This window comes from Typopeltis vanoorti, chromosome 3 (genome assembly GCF_054136105.1).
Source record: "Typopeltis vanoorti isolate ZY-2024b chromosome 3, IOZ_Tvanoo_1.0, whole genome shotgun sequence".
NCBI lineage: Eukaryota > Metazoa > Arthropoda > Arachnida > Uropygi > Thelyphonidae > Typopeltis > Typopeltis vanoorti.
Genome location: NC_143551.1, coordinates 164,319,302 through 164,337,505, shown reverse-complemented (window position 1 = coordinate 164,337,505; position 18,204 = coordinate 164,319,302). Strand labels below are relative to the sequence as shown.

At 37.8% G+C, this 18,204-nt stretch overlaps 1 protein-coding gene across 1 annotated transcript in view; it reads left to right on the top strand.

The window, feature by feature from the left end:
* Positions 1-18,204, top strand: part of Aldh (Aldehyde dehydrogenase) — a 282,929-nt gene that overhangs the window by 94,283 nt on the left and 170,442 nt on the right. Inside the window, exon 5 of the mRNA XM_090390950.1 lies at positions 5,617-5,728. Within this exon, the coding sequence (XP_090247076.1) occupies positions 5,617-5,728 (112 nt within the window). The remainder of the gene's footprint in view (positions 1-5,616; positions 5,729-18,204) is intronic.

The window sequence follows — 18,204 nt, the reverse complement described above, 5'->3', positions numbered from 1 at the left end:
TGGATAGTGGCCAGTAAAAGTTGAAAATTGCTTAGAGTCCCAAAGTCAGGGTTTTTGGGATTTTTATGCCACCATTATTGTTAAGATTAGGGTGGTTAATCAAAATTTTAATCAAAATGAAACTTTGATTAACCACCCTAATCTTAACAATAATGATGACATAAAAATCCCAAAAATTTGAATGGCACACATTCACAACAAGAGTCCTGGTACTGATAACATCACTGGAGAAATGATTAAATGTGGTGGCGAAAGTATGGTTACAGAAATGCACCAACTATGTAATATGGTATGGAAGGAAAGGAAAATGACAAAGGAGTGAGTGAAATCCATATTAGTGATATTATACAAGAAAAGAAATACACTCAAATGTAAAAATTATAGAACAATTGCTTTGACAAGTCACCTCGGTAAAGTGATGATGAAGATATTGACAGAAAGATTGAGAACAAAGTTGGAAGCATACCTTGCAGATGAGCAAGCAGGATTTAGGAAAGATACATTTCAACAGATTTTGACAAATGAGGTTAATAGCAGAGAAAGCTAGGAGAAAAAACAAAAACATATATACTTGCTTTGTCGATTTTAAGAAGGCATTTGACAGCATTGACCAGAAAGTGACATTAGCAGTGCCAGAATCCTATGGAATTGACATAAAACTAAACTAATAGCATATTAAAAGATGTTTATAAGAATGCAGTGGCAGCAGTTAGAATAGATGAGGATTTTGGAAAATGGTTTAGAACAAACAGAGGTACTAGACAGGAGGACCCAATAACACCAAGCATTTTCATCGCACATTTAGGAAGAACAATGGACAAATTGAAGGAAGATGCAAAAGGAATATCAGTACATGGGATGAGAATTAACAATCTGAGATTCACAGATGACATTGTTATTATTTGAAGAAGACAAACGAGAACTCCAAAAAACACTGAAACTATTAAATGAGGAAGGGAAGAGATTTGGATTTGTTATGGACTTTGAAAAAACAAAGATAATGGTATTTGGTGAGACGAACATGAAACAAAAGATACAAGTGGATGGAATTGATATAGAAAATGTAGAACAATTCACATATTTGGGAAGTATTTGGCATTTGAAAGAACTTGTTACATGAAGATTCTAAGAATACGATAGGTACAGAAAGTTACAAATGAAGAGCTCTGTCGGAAGATACAATCAAAGGAGAATCTAATGCAGAAGATTATAAAATCGGAAGCTGCACTTATTTGGACACATCTGCAGAATGAGTTGAGGACTGGAAGATAAAGACATTTATGTTTGGTATTATGAATGGTGTGTACAGTCTACCTCTTCTGTTTACACCATTCATAATATGGATAGACGACATAAAGGACTGGTGTGGAATGGGGTTACAGAAAGTGCGACACTACACTGGACAAAGAAAGATTGAAAAAGATAGTGAAGCATTGAACACCAGCAGGCAGTGTGCCCATGGTTTTTGTGATGATGATGATGATTTTTGATATATAACATATGGAATGCAACAAGCCTCTTCTCATAATATGGACTGGGGAATAAAAGAAAAAATAATTGGTAACTATCGGTTTTAGACATTTTAACATTATCATCAAATTCCTGATGTGTACCTTTGGAGGGTGGGGGGAAGTGGTGTACAGGATAATTACGATAATACTACATTAAAAATTTAAACCATTACTAACTTCTGATCAACAATTTTCCTCCAAATTAATTTGTTATCATCCAAGATTGTCAGATCTTATTATCAGATTATCAGAGTATTATCAGATCTTATATTTGTCTTTTAAGGTGTGTTTACTGTATCAATCCGTCTAGATCTTGGTCTTCCTCTGGATCTTTTCCCTGCCAGTTGGCAAACAACACTTGTTTTGTTAATCTTTCCTCTCCCATTCTGTTTATTATTATTATTAACGTTTGACTTCCATGGAGTCAGAGACTCATTGTGGGAGGTATACACTATTGCACACAATGCTCATCCAACTGATTCATTGTTGTGGATGTAGACACATCCACAACACACTCAGGCAATGCATTCCACTCACAAACAACTCTCCATACAAAGAATGTACTCACTCCTCTGCTCATACCCTCCTTATAGTTTCCAGTGATGGTTTCTTGTTCTACCCCCCTCCCCCTCCATTCTATGAAAAATCTCTCCCATGTTGACTCCCGATAACAACCCCTGACTAGCTTATGTCTCAATCATATTCCCCCCCCCCTTCCTCCTCACAAGGCTCTGCAACTTACATTCTCTCAATCTGTCGTCGTACTGACCACCTTTGTGAATCTTCTCTGGAACCTTTCCAACATATCCTCGTCACCATGAAAACCTGGTGACCAAATCTGTGCACGTAATCCATATAAGGCCTGACAGTGGAATCATAACCTATTTCTGCATGACTGGGTCCTCAGCATCATTGCCATTATCTGAAGTGATGTCTTCGCAACTTGTGCAATGTGGCCCCTGAATTTCAGGTCCTTGTCCACCATCACTCCTAGATCTCTCATCTCCTCTACTTTCTTTAAAGTTTCCCTACCAAGTGTATACTTTGCATCCCATTGTTGCTTCACTTTGCAACATTGAACTGATTGTTCCAGTTACCTGCCCATTCATGCAATCTATTCATGACCTCCTGGAAGGCCATAACATATGCTTGACCTGCATATAATTGCATAACTAGAGCTATGCAGCTGTAGTTAAACCATCGCAATATCATTAACATACAAATTGAACAACAATGGCCCCAAACCTGATTCCTGCGGCATACCACTAGTGACCTTTCTTTTTAAGGATACCACAGGATACCACACCCCCATATACAACTTTCTGATACCTATCCTACAGCCAGACACTAATCCAACTCAGAAGTCTGTTTCCAGTCCCATCTGTTTCAGTTTTTAAGAGCTTGTCGTGTGGCAGTCTATCAAAAGCCTTTGCAAAATCTAAGTACACCACTGTATATGCATCTTCCCTGTCTAAGGTATTTGTCACCTTCTTATAGTATATGTTTATGTAACCATACCATCTGAGATTAGCTTTACTAATACATTTTTGAATGCTAACAATGGCAAGTTCTTTCATAACATCCTCATTTTTAATGTGATATTGCCATTGATGTCATCTGTTGATTCCACTAATCTTTCTCAGAACTCTCATGTCAGAGGTCTCCAGTCTTTGATCAAGTGTTTTATTTCTAACCCAGCTCTCAGATCCATAAGTTAAAATTGGTTTGAACACTGTCTTGTATAGTTAATTTAGTGTTTTGAGTAATTTCTTTTTTATTTCATATAAATTTATTCAACCGACTTCCTGCCATACTAGCTTTATTAATTCTGTTGTCTATTTTCATATTTAATTTGTCATCATCACTAAAAATTGTCCCTAAATTGCTGAAATGTTTTATTTGCTCTATAGGTTTGCCCAGGAGCGTGGCAAGGGTATTTGCCGCCCAGATGCAAACTTTTATCGGCTGCCCCTTAAAAAAATAACTAAAAGAAATTGCATGTAGCATTTACTACAATAAATAAAATATCAATGTTGCCACCTGGGTGCGGTGCACCCTTTGCACCCTCGGGTTGGCGTCGTCCTGGATCTACCATTCAGGATACAGTTGATGTTTTCAAAATTTCTGCCTATTTTCATTGTCTCTGTCTTTTTGTTGCTGATTTTCATACCAAATTTATTGCAATAGTTATTCAGTTTAGTCAGGGAATCTTGCAGACTTGTGCTTGATTTATTAAAAAGTATAACATCATCTGCATCAAGTAAAAAGCTAAGATTAACATCACCGATTTTGATATTAAAAGGGGAGATAATGAGCACCATTATTGCACATGTGATTTTACCTCAAACCATCTTTCTGTGCCTCCTTAAAGTCTAACTGTTGACTTACAGCTTAAATAGAATTTATGTATTGTTTGATATAATGTCCCATTTACACCATATAACTGTAGCATTTTGAAGAGCTTTCCTTTTGGCACCTTATCATATGCCTTTTCCAGATCAACAAAACTTAAATACAAATCCTTGTTATTCCCAAGATTTCTCAACTATTTGTCGTAAAGTGAAAATCTGATCCTGACAACCCCTATTTGGCCTGAATCCAACCTTGTTCTTCACCAAGCATCCCATCCACAATTTTTCTTAGCCGTTTCTTAATTATTATTATTATTATTTATCACCTCCAGGGAGTCGAAAGACTCATCGAGAGAGGGCACCTACTCTACAACTCAGTCTCCACCACTCACAATCCACCAACTGACTGCAACTACACCAACGCCATCTACTGCCAACTACTACCACTGGTATTTCTACAGACAATCACAAACATCCATGCTCACAGCGGGATTCGAACTTGCAGTCTTTTGGCCTGGAGAGTGGATACGCTAACCACTTGGCCAGCTAACCACTGGTCGGCCGAGTGGGTAGCGTATTATGCTTGCATAAATCTTACTAGAAACACTCATAGGGAATTACCTCTGTAATTTTCACATTTTGTTTTATTTCTCTTTTTTATAAACAGTATTATAAAAGCAGTACTCCAATCATCCAGAATTCAACTCTCTAATCAGGTCTTCTGAATTATGCAGTGCAGCCATGTTAAAGCTTTCATACCTCATATTTGAGCATTTCTGGCCAAATTTCATATACAGTACTTAAGCTGCCTTTCCACATTTCAGGTTTTTGATGACTTTTTCTACTTCAAGTATTTATATGTATTCCTGACTGCATTTCTGTTGGGAGTTTTCTACCATCATGCTTTGTTTCAGTCACACCTATTATGTTGATCTGGTACTCATCCAAGTCTTCTGCTAATTCTTTTCCATTGATGCTTCTTATGTTGATATTACTAATCTTGAATTCTGTTGATATTGAGTTGGGACGTGTTCTGTGATTTGTTCCAGTAGCTGACTTTCTGCTCTTCACCTTGGTTTCCTGACAAAACAACAGGGATAACTGGGCAATGCCCCAACCAGCAGGCAATTCTGTCATGTTGTTCCATCATTTTACATTGTGGTTTTAAGCCAATAATAATATAATTTGGTCAGCAAAATTTCAAATTCCAGCTCATCCTCATTTGTTCAGTATTCAGGTAGATATCTAACAGGGTGCACCATAAGAAGGTGAGGATTGGACATTAGGTCAGAAGCCCTTGGTTCTCTGCATTCTTTAAAATGCTATGTCCTCCCCATTATACAGCTTTGACCCTTTAGTCACCCTACATTTTAGATTTATTTATTTTTTTATTTTTGTTGACTGGTTAAAATTAAGTCTACAAAATATATATTAGTTTGTTCCTAAAACTAGTATGGATTCTTAGAAAGAAATACTCTCAGAATTGCAAATTTCAGATTCTCGATTCAATAAAACCTATTCAGTTATTAATATCATGTTAATACTACTACACCAAATAATCTAAAATTTTAAAGTGAGTTTTTCCAGTTCTTATTTAAAGTGGTTAATACTTTTAAATTTTAATATTAGCCTTTAAGAAACATTTACTATAGAAATAATGCATCTTTCACAGAAGATAAATTTTTATTTTACATTATTTATTTGAATTTTCAGTAATGAAAATTTCAGAAATATTTTTGAATTATTAAATATAGGTATTATGCTGGATGGGCAGACAAGAATCATGGAAAAACGATTCCTATTGATGGTGATTATTTCAGCTATACACGTCATGAACCCATAGGAGTTTGTGGCCAGATAATTCCTGTAGGTTGACTTTATATTTTACATACTGCATTATTAGTTAGGTGATATTGTAATTTTCCTCATGTTTGTTGTTTAGCTCATATATATATTGTTGACTCATATATGCTTAATAATTCTGAAGGCTAAATATTTAATTATAAGCAATGTTTTTTATAAATTGATCTTCCTATCTACTGTAATTGTTCATTTATTTTGCATTCGTGTAGTTGCGGTCAGTTGGAGGATTTGAGTGGTGGAGAGAGAGAGAGTTGTAGAGCAGGTACCCTTCTTTGATGAGTCTTTGGACTCTCTGGAGGTGTCAAATAATAATAATAGTAATTATAATTTATATATTCATCAGTTCACCTAGATCTTGCTCTTCTTCAAGTTCTTTTTCTTGCAGTCAGGCATTAAACTTGCTTTGCTGACCTTTCCTCTCTCTCTCTCATTCTGTTTAAGTGACCATACCACCTTATGTTAGCATTAGCTCTACACACACATTCTTGAATTCCTTCTCAGTGTCTTCATTTTTAACAAGATTCTTCTATTGATATCTATTCATCCTAATTTTTCTAACAGTTTTCATGTCTACAATAAAGAGCCAAGAGGCTATTTTTTTCCGGCGGCATAACTTAAGTTAAGGGGATAATAAATCCCTCGTTATTTTTTTAAAGCCGGATACGAAACTTGGAGATCGAAATCTAAGAGTTTTATGCCAAAGAACTATCGGTGAGTCCAAGTGTAAGTCAACACCTGGGTAGTACAACACTAGGGCAACTCAGAGCAAAGGTGAAGCAAGCTCCATCACTATCCTTAATATTTTCTTATAATGTAAAATACAAGTTCCTAGGAGATGTATTACTGTTTTACGTTATGAGGAGAGGTCACTACCCAGACCGGTTTCGACCTTTATTAAGGTCTCATCAGTGAGTAGGTAGACCTGGATAATACCAAGGTTTAAGTAAAACGAACTTACATACCCCTACTATACGCATTGCCAGAACGGTGTACCCATATATTATTACTACGATAAAGAGCCAAGAGGCTTTTTTTTTTTCAAGGAAACACCAGGCAACTCTGAGCAAAGGTGGACCAAGCTCTCATCACTCCTTGTCTCAGTATCTCCCATAATGCAAAGCACATCTCCTTGCAGACATGTATACTGCTATGCATTAAGGGAAGAGCCACTACCCAGACCGGTTTTGACCTTTATTGAGGTCTCGTCAGTGGGAGGCAGACCTTATGGGAGATACTGAGACAAGGAGTGATGAGAGCTTGGTCCACCTTTGCTCAGAGTTGCCTGGTTTTGCACCACTTTACCTCAGTCCTGAAGATATTTTCAGGTGCAAACTTTGTTTGCTTACACTTGGGTAAAAATTAAACTAAATTTATTATAGTCTAACCAAGTGCAAAATAAACTTTCAACATCTTTCTCTAAATCCAGAGTAATTCAGTAATAAGGTGGTACATCTGTTGGCAACTTGTATAGGTAAATATGACCTCTCCTATTGCTTCTGCTTAGTATTTCCACATTTGGGTCTGCCTCCCACTGACGAGACCACAATAAAGGTCAAAACAGGTCTGGGTAGTGGCCCTTCCCTTAATGCATAGTAGTATACATGTCCGCAAGGTGATGTGCTTTGCATTATGGGAGATACTGAGACAAGGAGTGATGAGAGCTTGGTCCACCTTTGCTTGGAGTGCCTGGTGTTGCACTACCTTACCTCAGTCCTGAAGATATTTTCAGCCGCAAACTTTGTTTGCTTACACTTGGATAAAGGATTAAACTAAATTTATTATATGTTTCAGGAAAGTTGACATAATCTCTGTCAACTGTTTTATTTCATATTACATAATTCTCATACGCATAAGTTAAAATTGGTTTAAATACTGTCATGCATATTGGTAATTTAGCATTTTGGCCAATTTCTGCCTATATAAATTAATTCAACTGGCTCCACACTACAGAATAAGCTTTGCTTATTCTGTTTTATTTAAATTTAGGTTTAAATTTAAACCACAATTTAAATGTAGAGCTTTACTAAGAGTACATAGTGCCATGTATGGTCTGTACTGCTGTACAATGCAGAAACTTTCACCTTACCTTGAAGATGACATCGATTAAAAAAAAACTTGAAACCTTAGAGATGTGGTTATACAAATTAATGTTAAAAATTCATGGACAGCAAAAGCATCTAATCAAGAGGTACTGGAACAAATGGGGAACTCATGTGAACATTTAGATACAATAAAAAGAAGTAAAACTGCATATGTTGGTTATCTACTTCGTAATGAAAAATATAATATACTTCAATTGAGATTATAAAATGGAAGAAGAGGACAAGGAAGATGAAGAAAATCTTGACTGGCAGACATCAAACAGTGGATTGGCATATGCTCTGAGGTACTGTTCAGAGTTGCTGAGGATTGCTCAAAATTTTCCGAGGTTGTTGTTGCTGACTTCCCATAGGAGACAGAACTCAAAGAAGATGATTCTGTTTTATATGTCCATATTTGACTTCTTGCTATCTTTACTAAAAATTGTGCCTAAATAGATGAAATGTTTTACTTGTTCTGAAGGTTTCCCATTGAGAATACACCAAGAGTTTTCCATGTTCCTAAGCTAAGCTAAGTGTTTTATTACTATTTATGGTGAAAATTATCGATAAAAAGACTAAACCTATTTTCATAGTCTTTTTATTGATAATTTTCACCATAAATAGTAATAAAATGCTTAGCCAACCACTATATTAACATACTATGGGTGTACAACCTTTTGTGGGCAGAAGTCACATAAAAAAAATTACATCACTGGAAATTGATGAGGTTTAGGGTGTGGTGGATAAAGAGTTGAAGTTCAGAGGATATATTGTAAAATTGGACAAACCTGTTCAAAGGATCACTTAGATGTTGAAGGATACTTTTTATAAAGCTTTGGTATGACCACATCAGGACTTCAGATTTGGTTGCCTTGGGTAACTTAGAGATGAGGAAGTAGTGAAGGGGGCTCCAGAGCTAGTTAATAAAGATGGATCTATAAAATCTCCTATAACAACTAACTAACTGAAGGTTTTATTATAAGGGGGTATATGTTTCTGGGTTACAAAGTCTGTTTAAGTCACTTGGTGTCGCACGGATTAGATAGTCGGTTTGTCGAGAGCTCCTGAAAAGATCAGTATTATTTTGTGTTAACATTAGATATTTTACTGAAATCTTAAGTAGTATTGTTTGCTTTTTGTTTCTTGGTGTGTCTGTGCAATTTTTGCATGTTTTCTGTTATTTTAATTATTATTTTTAAGAAAAGATAACGTACACATGGCACCGATAAAGAAAAAAATGGCGGCCAGGTCGCCATGTTTGTTTAAGAGTTTTGATGTAAACGAATTTATGCAGTGTGCTGTCTGTGAGATGTATGCATTGCGAAGAGCGGTAGGAGTCTGGTTAGAAAGTGATAGTGGAGTTAATATGTGTAGAAAGTGTAAAGAGAATGAGGACTTCAAGCGCGTTTCGTGTATCGAGACTGATATCATTAACGGTAGTCAGAATGTAGAAAATGGCGGTGTACTAGAGAATTGCGTGGTAGTGCCAGATAGGTGTGAGAGCGTCGCTGAAAGTGTAAATGAAGGTAGAAACACAGAAAGAATGGATGATTTGATCAATAATGAAAATGGTGAGATAAATGCGAGTAGCGAAATTGCCCGTTTGAATGGCGCGATTCACAGAGCCAGAAGACAACTGGAGCGTATGGAAAAATGTGTGTTGAACGTACCGATAAATAACCGGCAGAAGTCTGTGACGGCAAATAATAGAATGTTCGTAAACGTCAATAAAATGAAGGAGCGAGTGCTGTATGGGGATTCGCTATTAAGAGGCGTAATAATTGAGAATTTAACGAAGTCATACCAGCTGGGTGCGAACATAAAGGACGTCAGCGAATCTATTCGACTGCAAAAACAGAGGGTGAAAGAGATGATAATCGTGGCAGGAACGAATGATTTGAAAGAGGACAAAATGGAAATGATAGAGGATGTGAGGGAGTTGTTTGAGGTAGCAAAAGAGAAGAGTGAGAGAGTTAGGATGGTGAGTATCTTACCGCGGTATGACAGCGAAGTACTTAGAAGGAGGGCCAAAATTGCCAATGACTTTATGTGTGGGTTATGCATGGAGAGTGGTGTGGAATTTGTGGATGTGTGGAATGAGTTCGATGGGCGAAAGGACTTATATAAGATGGATGGGTTACATTTGAATGGAGTTGGTGTACGGAGACTTGAAAGAGTGTTGATGAATGATGTGGAAGTGGATGTACAGACTCAGGGAAACTAGATTTATTAAGAGGGGGGGGAGTAGATATGCAGACTTTAGGGGGGGCAGTTAAGTGTATGAATGAGTATATTATGCCCGGGCGAGTACAACGGACAACAAATCAGAATGGGATAGTTAGTATAAGGCATCAAAGTAGGGATGGGACAAATGGGCTTCTGCGATTCATGTACACTAATGCCAGGAGTATTAGGAACAAGAAGGAAGAGTTTTTGGCCATGGTTGGCACTTCCAGGCCACAGGTTGTCGGTATTAGTGAAACATGGCTGACAGAAGATGATAAAGCTAGTGGGATTGAATGCGACGGGTATAGTGTGTTCAGGAGTGACAGGGTGAATAAAAAGGGGGGAGGAGTGTTATTGATGATAGCTGATGAGCTTCAGCCAAGGAGTATAGAAGTTGAACTGCAGGATGGGGAAAAAAGCACATTTGAGGCTGTTTGGTGTGAGATAGAATCTAGCAGAAAAAAATATACAATTGGGTGCTGCTATAGGCCGGGTGATGGAGTGGACGGTGGGGATAGTATGCATAAGCAAATAGAAGAAATGAGTGGAAGGAGGGTAATTATTATGGGTGATTTCAATTATGGTAACATTGACTGGAAAGAGGAGAGGGCAAATGGGAGGAAGGAATTGGATTTTATGCAGTTATTAAGGGACAACTATCTACGGCAACATGTATTGGAAAATACCAGGGGGCAAAGAGTGCTGGACCTAGTAATTGCAACTGAGAATGTAGCTGTAACGAACATGACCATGTTGCCGCCAATTGGTGAGAGTGACCATAAGGTCATGACTTGGGAGGTGGCTAAAGGAGTCAAATTTACAATTAAGACAGGGTACATGTGGAATTACCGGGCTGCTAAGTATGACAAGCTTAGGTGTGTGCTTGGCTCAATGCCATGGCATGTAAAACTGCAAGGGCTGGATGTTGATAGTGCATGGGAGGTGGTTAAGAACTGTTTGCAGGAGGCAATGGTTGACTGTATACCAAGAGTCCGAATAATAAATCAGGTAGGGGTTAAATGGATGAATAACACTATTAAGCTTGAGCTTCAAAAAAAGAAACAATTGTGGAGGGAATTTAAGGAGAAGGGTGATCATCAGGTGCATGAACAGTATAAAGCTCAAGCCAGGATGGTAACAAGGGTGGTAAGAAAAGCAAAAGCAGATTACGAAAGGAAATTGGCCATGCAGGCTAAAGAGAATCCCAAACAGTTTTTTCAATATGTTGCAAGTAAAAGGAAAAATGCTCATGGTAGAATGATCTTAAAAAATGCTGAGGGTAGGGAGGTAACCGAATCAGTCGATGTTGTGGAATTACTGAGCAAGCACTTTGCAAGAGTATATCATCCAGGTGGTGAATTTGCGGAAATGGAAGAACCAACAGCTTATACTGGAATTGTGATGAATGAAGTAGAGGTAACTAGTCTATTACAGAACCTCAATGTCAATACATCTGTGGGATTGGATGGTATACCAGCTCGTGTCGTACGTGAAGCGGCCAAAGAATTGTCAGTGCCCTTGACCATTTTGTTTAATTTGAGCCTCAGGACTGGGTCAGTCCCAAGGGGGTGGAAAGAGGGGAAAATAGTTCCACTGCACAAAGGTGGTTCCAAGGCTGCTGTTGAAAATTACCGGCCAATCAGCATAACAGGAATCATTATCAAGGTCTTAGAGAAAATAGTCAAGAGGAAAATACAAGATTGGATAGAAGAAAATGGGATACTGTATCGGGGACAGCATGGTTTTGTGAAGGGTAGGTCATGCCTCAGTAACTTGCTCACATATTATAACACAGTGACGGCTGAACTGGATAAGGGTAATGGGTTTACAGTGATTCTACTGGACCTTGCTAAGGCCTTTGACAGGATACCACATGGAATTCTAATCAGTAAATTGCAGCATATGGGAATGGACATAGGGTTAGTGAGATGGATAGGAGGGTGGTTGACGGAGAGATATCAGAGAGAGTGGTTTACTCAGGAGTAGAGTCCATAAGACGGCCTGTGACTAGTGGTGTACCACAAGGATCTGTTCTTGGACCACTGCTGTTTAATTTGTTCATAAATGATATAGGAAAGGATCTGAGAGGAACAGTTCAATTGTTTGCGGATGATGCGAAGTTGGGTAGGGCAATAGTGAATGCAGATGACGTCAAAATTTTGCAGGATGATTTGGATAGATTGGAGGTCTGGGCTAGGGATAATGGATGTCAATTTAATGTGGCAAAATGTAAGGTTATGTATTTTGGTGTGAAAAGATTGGAGGCAGTTTACTGCATTGGTGGAACCGTGCTCCAGGAAATTGATGAGGCACGAGATTTAGGAGTGTTGGTGGATAAGGAATTGAAATTTAGGGGACACATTGCAAAAGTGGCCAAATCAGCTCATCAAATCACTTGGTTGCTGAAGAATACGTTGACAAGCAGAGACAAGCAGGTTATTGTTCCTCTGTATCGAGCCTTGATAAGACTTCATCTCGACTACTGTGCCCAGATTTGGTCACCTAGGTTTCTTCTTGATGTGGAGGAGGTGGAGAGGATCCAGAGGCGAGTGACCAAGATGATAGCAGGTCTGTGGAATGAACCGTATGAGAACAGGTTGAGGATTTGTGGGTTGCAAAAATTGGTTGATAGGCGGAGGAGGGGAGATATGATTGAGACATTCAAATTACTGAAGGGTTTCTATAAAATTAATTCAGAAGATATTTTTGAGAACAGGGCTGGTTGTGGGAGGACTAGGGGACATCCATGGAAACTGGGCAAAAGTGTGGTTAGTAAAGGTGTTAGAGCTGGGTTCTTTACTTTTAGAGTAGTGAATGAGTGGAATGCGCTCCCTGAGTCTGTGGTGGATGCTGTGACAGTGAATGAGTTTAAGCCGAGGTATGATAGATACTGTATGAATGTCGAATAGTTGTGATGAAAATGATTTGGGGCCTCCCTCGATGAGTCTAATGACTCCCCGGAGTTGCCCGTAATAATAATAATAATAATAATATGATAAAATAAGGAATATGGTAGTAATAAACAATAATGGAGAAACATTGATACAATTCTGTTCAAATAATAAGTTAAAAATAATGAATACATTTTATCAGCATAAAAAACAGCATAAAACAGCTTTTGGAAACACAAAGAGTAAAAGAATCAGTAATAGATTATATTATATGTAACAAAGTAATACACCCATCAGAAACAGAAGATGTTAGAGTGTTAGCATCAGCAGAAATTGGAAGTGATCATAATCTGTTAATATGTAAACTAAGACTTTCCAAGAAATGGGTGAAAATAAAATCTAAAGAAAACCAACACAATGCCGAACTAAAATTTAAAGTGGAATTATTAAAAGAAGAAAATATAAAAACATTATACTATAATAGATTAAAACAAAAGTTTCAGGATAACCCATTAAGCAGTGAACAACATGTAGAAGATAACTGGAAGATTTTTAAAACAAATTCAACTGAAATAGCAACAGAAGTATTAGGGGTGAAAAAAAAAAATAACAAAATCAAGAAGATAGACTCCATGGTTTAATGAAGAAATAAAAATATTAACAAAAGAAAAGAAAGAAAAATATCAAAAATATCTACAAATATAAACATCATAATTGGAACGAATATAAAGAAATGAGAAATAAAGTTAATCAAAAGAAAATAGAAAGCAAAAATCAATTTTGAGAATCATATACAAAAGAACTTGAACATGATGTTGCATGTGGGACTTGTGGAATGTATGCATCCCAGCGGTTATATATGTGGCAGGTGAGGGGAGGGGAAATACGTATATGCGCAAAATGCAGACAATGGGAGGAACTTGGTGAGTTAGAAATTACTGTAACTGACTTCGTTGAGTCAGAGGCGGGAGATTCTCCACGTAGAGAGATGAGTGGTATGATAGAGGGCAAGAATAGCAAGAGAAATATGAATGAAAAAATGAGAGTGGGGAGTGGGGAAAAGTTGAATGATTGTGAAGTTTTTGGAGATGGTCTCAATTGGGAGGATGAATGGCAAACAAGAGTGGCTGACTTGCAGAGAGAGAGATGAGCTGAAAGAACAGTTGAATGTCTAGGGAATGAGATGAGAAGTTTGAAAGATGAGATTAGGCAAATGGAAGAGATGAATGCAAGGCAAATTAGAGGGAATGAGACAGAGTTATGAGAATGATAGAAGAGGAGAGAACAGGAACAGTAGAAGAGAGGGAATGAGAGAGAGTTATGAGAATGATAGAAGAGGAGAGAATAGGAACAACAGAAGAGAGGGAATGAGAGAGAGTTATGGGAATGATAGAAGAGGAGAGAATAGGATCAGTAGAAGACAGGGAATAAGAGAGATTTGGGAATGATAGAAGAGGAGAGAATAGGATCAGTGGAAGAGAGGAATGAGAGAGAGAGTTATGGGAATGATAGAAGAGGAGAGAATGGAAACAGTAGGAGAGAGGGAATGAGAAAAATGCGAGGGAGCGCTGGAACCAGGGATAGAGTGATGTCAGGAAGGCAGGTAAGTAGGGGAACACAGAGAGAAAGTGTTAGAGGAAAGAGAGAGTAAGGGATGCAGGTGAGCAATCGAGGAACAGGGTGGTAAGAGGTGTAATGTATGGGGATTCAATGATCCGTGGTTTGTAAGATTGGATGCATGAGGAGTGTTTGCTTGGAGGAACGATAGAAAGTGTGGCTATGGCAATTAAGACGGGGTGAAAGGGTGGGTGAGATGATTGTGATGGTAGGAATGAATGGCTTTGAGAGGCAATGTAAATTGAGTGGTGAGAGATATCAGAAGAGAGAATTGGAATATGTGGATGCTTGGAGGGCATTTGAGGACAGAGGAATTGTATGAGAGAGACTGCTTGCATTTGAATGAGGAAGGATGTAGGCATCTGGAGAGATTGCTGTTCTGAACGAGTTGATGTATCAATGTAGGGAAACTAGAATGCCCAGGGTGGATGGTAGCAGGGGTGGCCTCTTGTGTGAATAGGTACTTGGGAGAAGGGGGAATGAAATCAGTTAACACTGAGCCCATGTTATTTTTGTGTAGTGGCATTTTTATCCTTTATACTAATGCCAGGAGTATCCAGAAAAGTAGAGGAATTGGTGGCGCTGATAGTATCAGCCTGGCCAAAGATTATTGGGATCGCTGAGACGTTGACAGAAGAGGATATAATAACAGAAATAGAAGTAGCAGGATACAGCATTTTTTGGCAGGATAGGAAGGGAAATCGTGGTGGTGGTGGAGTACTGCTTATGATAACTGACGATTTATGTCCTCTAAGAGTGGAGGCTTTGGAAGGAAGTGACACTAATTATTTTGAAAGCATATGGTGTGGTAGAGGTGGGCAAGACAGGATATTTAGTGGGGTATTGCTACAAACCAAGGAGCACAGAGGGCAGGGACCAGGAGATGTTTAGACAGTTGAGCTTGGCAAGTGCAAGAAGAATGATTGTTATGGGAGATTCTAACTATAGCAGTATAAATTGGGGAGAGGAAGATGCATGTAGCAATAAGGGAATAGAATTTCTAGAATTCTTGAGGGACAAAGGAACATGTAATAGAAGGAACAAGAGGTTCAAGAGTTTTGGATTTGGTCATAGCATCAGAAGAGTTGATAATAACTGAGATGACATCGCTCCACCAGTTGTAGAGAGTGACCATGTGGTTTTGATTTGGAAGATGAATAGACATGCAGGAGTATCAAAGAGACAGCAATTTATGTGAAATTATAAGGCAGGTGATTATAATAGTCTTAGATGCCAACTTCAGGAAGTTTCATGGAGGGAGGAATTGGAAGGCCGGGATATCATTAGTGCTTGGGAAATTGTGAAGGAATATTTGTTAGCAGCAATAGTAAGCTGTTCCACAAGTGAAGAAGGGACACAATTTGGAGTAAAGTGGATGACAAACAATATTAAACAGGAACTGCATGTGAAAAAGGCTATGGAAGAGATATAAGGAGACAGGTGAAGAGAAGATGCATGAAGAATATAAGACACAGGCCAGGAGAGTGACTAGTATGGTAAAGAAGGCGAAACTGGAATATAAGAAGAGATTGGTCCTAAGATACAAAGAAAATCCTAGGGAATTTTTTTAGCTATGTGGCCAGCAGGAGGAGAAATGATTGTGGAAGAATGACATTGTGGGATAAAAATGGGAATAGAGTGACTGATGCAGAGGGCATAGTGGAATTGTTCACTGAACACTTTATTGGAGTATTTCATCCTGGAGGAGTAAATTTTAATACTGGAGGGATAGGACAGGTTCGAGGTTTAAAGGTGCAGGAGGAGAGTGTGTTCCAAATACTTGAGTACTCTGGATGTCAGTAAAGCTGTGGGACTGGATGGTATTTCACCATGAGTTTTGAGAGAATGTGCTAAAGAACTGACAGCTCCTTTGACCTGGCTTTTCAATGAAAGTCTGACTACGGGGAAGGTGCCCAGGGAATGGAAGGAAGGTAAGATAGTGGCATTGCATAAGGGCTGTAGCAGACTGGAAGTGTCTAATTATAGGCCAGTTTGTGTGTCATCAGTAGTTGTTAAGATCTTGGAGAAATTACCGAAGGACCGTATACAGCATTGGGCAGATGAGGGTAATGTTATCTGTGAGAGTCGACATGGATTTGTTAAGGGGCGCTCTTGTTTTAGTAATATGCTAGCCTTTTAATCTATTAGAAGAAGAACAAGGTTTCAGAGAAGATAGATCATGTATAGATGCAATATTCATAATTAGACAATTGATAGAGAAAAAACAATAGAATACAATAGTTGTTGAAAGTTTTTTCACTTGGCTATATTATAAATTAAAGATACCAAGAAATTATATACTTGGTTTAATCCATTATCCAAGTGTAAGCAAACAAAGTTTGCCTCTGAAGGACTGAGGCAACTCATATCAAAGGTAGTATAACTTCTCATCCTTAGTATCCCATAATGCTGTGCATTAAGGGAAGGATCGCTACCCAGACCTGTTTCGACCTTTATTGAGGTCTCATCAGTGGGAGCCAGACCCAGAGGTGGTGATACTAAGGTGGAAGTAATGGAGAAGTCATATTTTCCTATATGAGTCGCCAAAAGGTGTCACACCTTAATATTAAAAAGAAGTTATACCACTATGAGAAGTTAAACCACCTTTGCCATGAGTTGCCCAAGTCCTGAAAGATACTTCGGGCGCAAACTTTGTTTGCTTACACTTGGATAATGGATTAAACCACGTATATAATTTCTTGGTATCTTTAATTTATAATATAACCAAGTGAAAAACTTTCAACAACTATCTATCTCAAATCCAGAGTATTTTAATAATAAGGTGTGACACCTTTTGGTAACTCATATAGGAAAATATGACTACTCCATTACTTCCACCTTGGTATCACCACCTCTGGGTTGGGCTCCCACCGATGAGACCTCATTAAAGGTCAAAACCAGTCTGAGTAGTGACCCTTCCCTTAATGCATAGCATTATACATGTCTGCAAGGAGATGTGCTTTGCATTATGGGATACTAGGCAAGTGATGAGGAGTTATACCACCTTTGCCATGAGTTGTCCCACTCCTGAAACATACTTCAGGTGCAAACAAAGTTTGCTTACACTTGGATAATAGATTAAACCAAGTATATAATTTCTTGGTATCTTTATTTTATAATAGAATACAATAAGAAATTATTTATATGCTTTATAGAACTGGAAAAAGCATTTGACAGAATTTGACAATATCACAAGAACCACAAAGATGCAAATTAGAATTGGTAGGTACTATTATTGAACAAATAATGAATAACAATTTATTTTTATTTATTTTTCCATATTGTTTCGTTCAAGCATCCTGATATTCTTGAATGAAACAGTATGGAAAAACAAACACCTTAGAGTAGAGACAAAAACCAGAATTTATAAAGCAGTAATCAGGCCTATTATGACGTATAATGTAGAAACAAGACCAGACACTAATAAAACAAGATGACTGTTAAACACAGGTGAAATGAATATATTAAGAAAAATAGTAAATAAAACTAGATTAGATAAAATAAAAAATGCAGATATAAGAAAACAATGTGAAATATAAGAAATAAACAATTGGGTAGCAACCTGAAGAATAAAATGGATTGAACATGTGGAAAGAAGTGAAGATGGAATAATAAAACAAGTCTATAGTTTTATTATTCTATCTATAGTTATATTATTCTAACC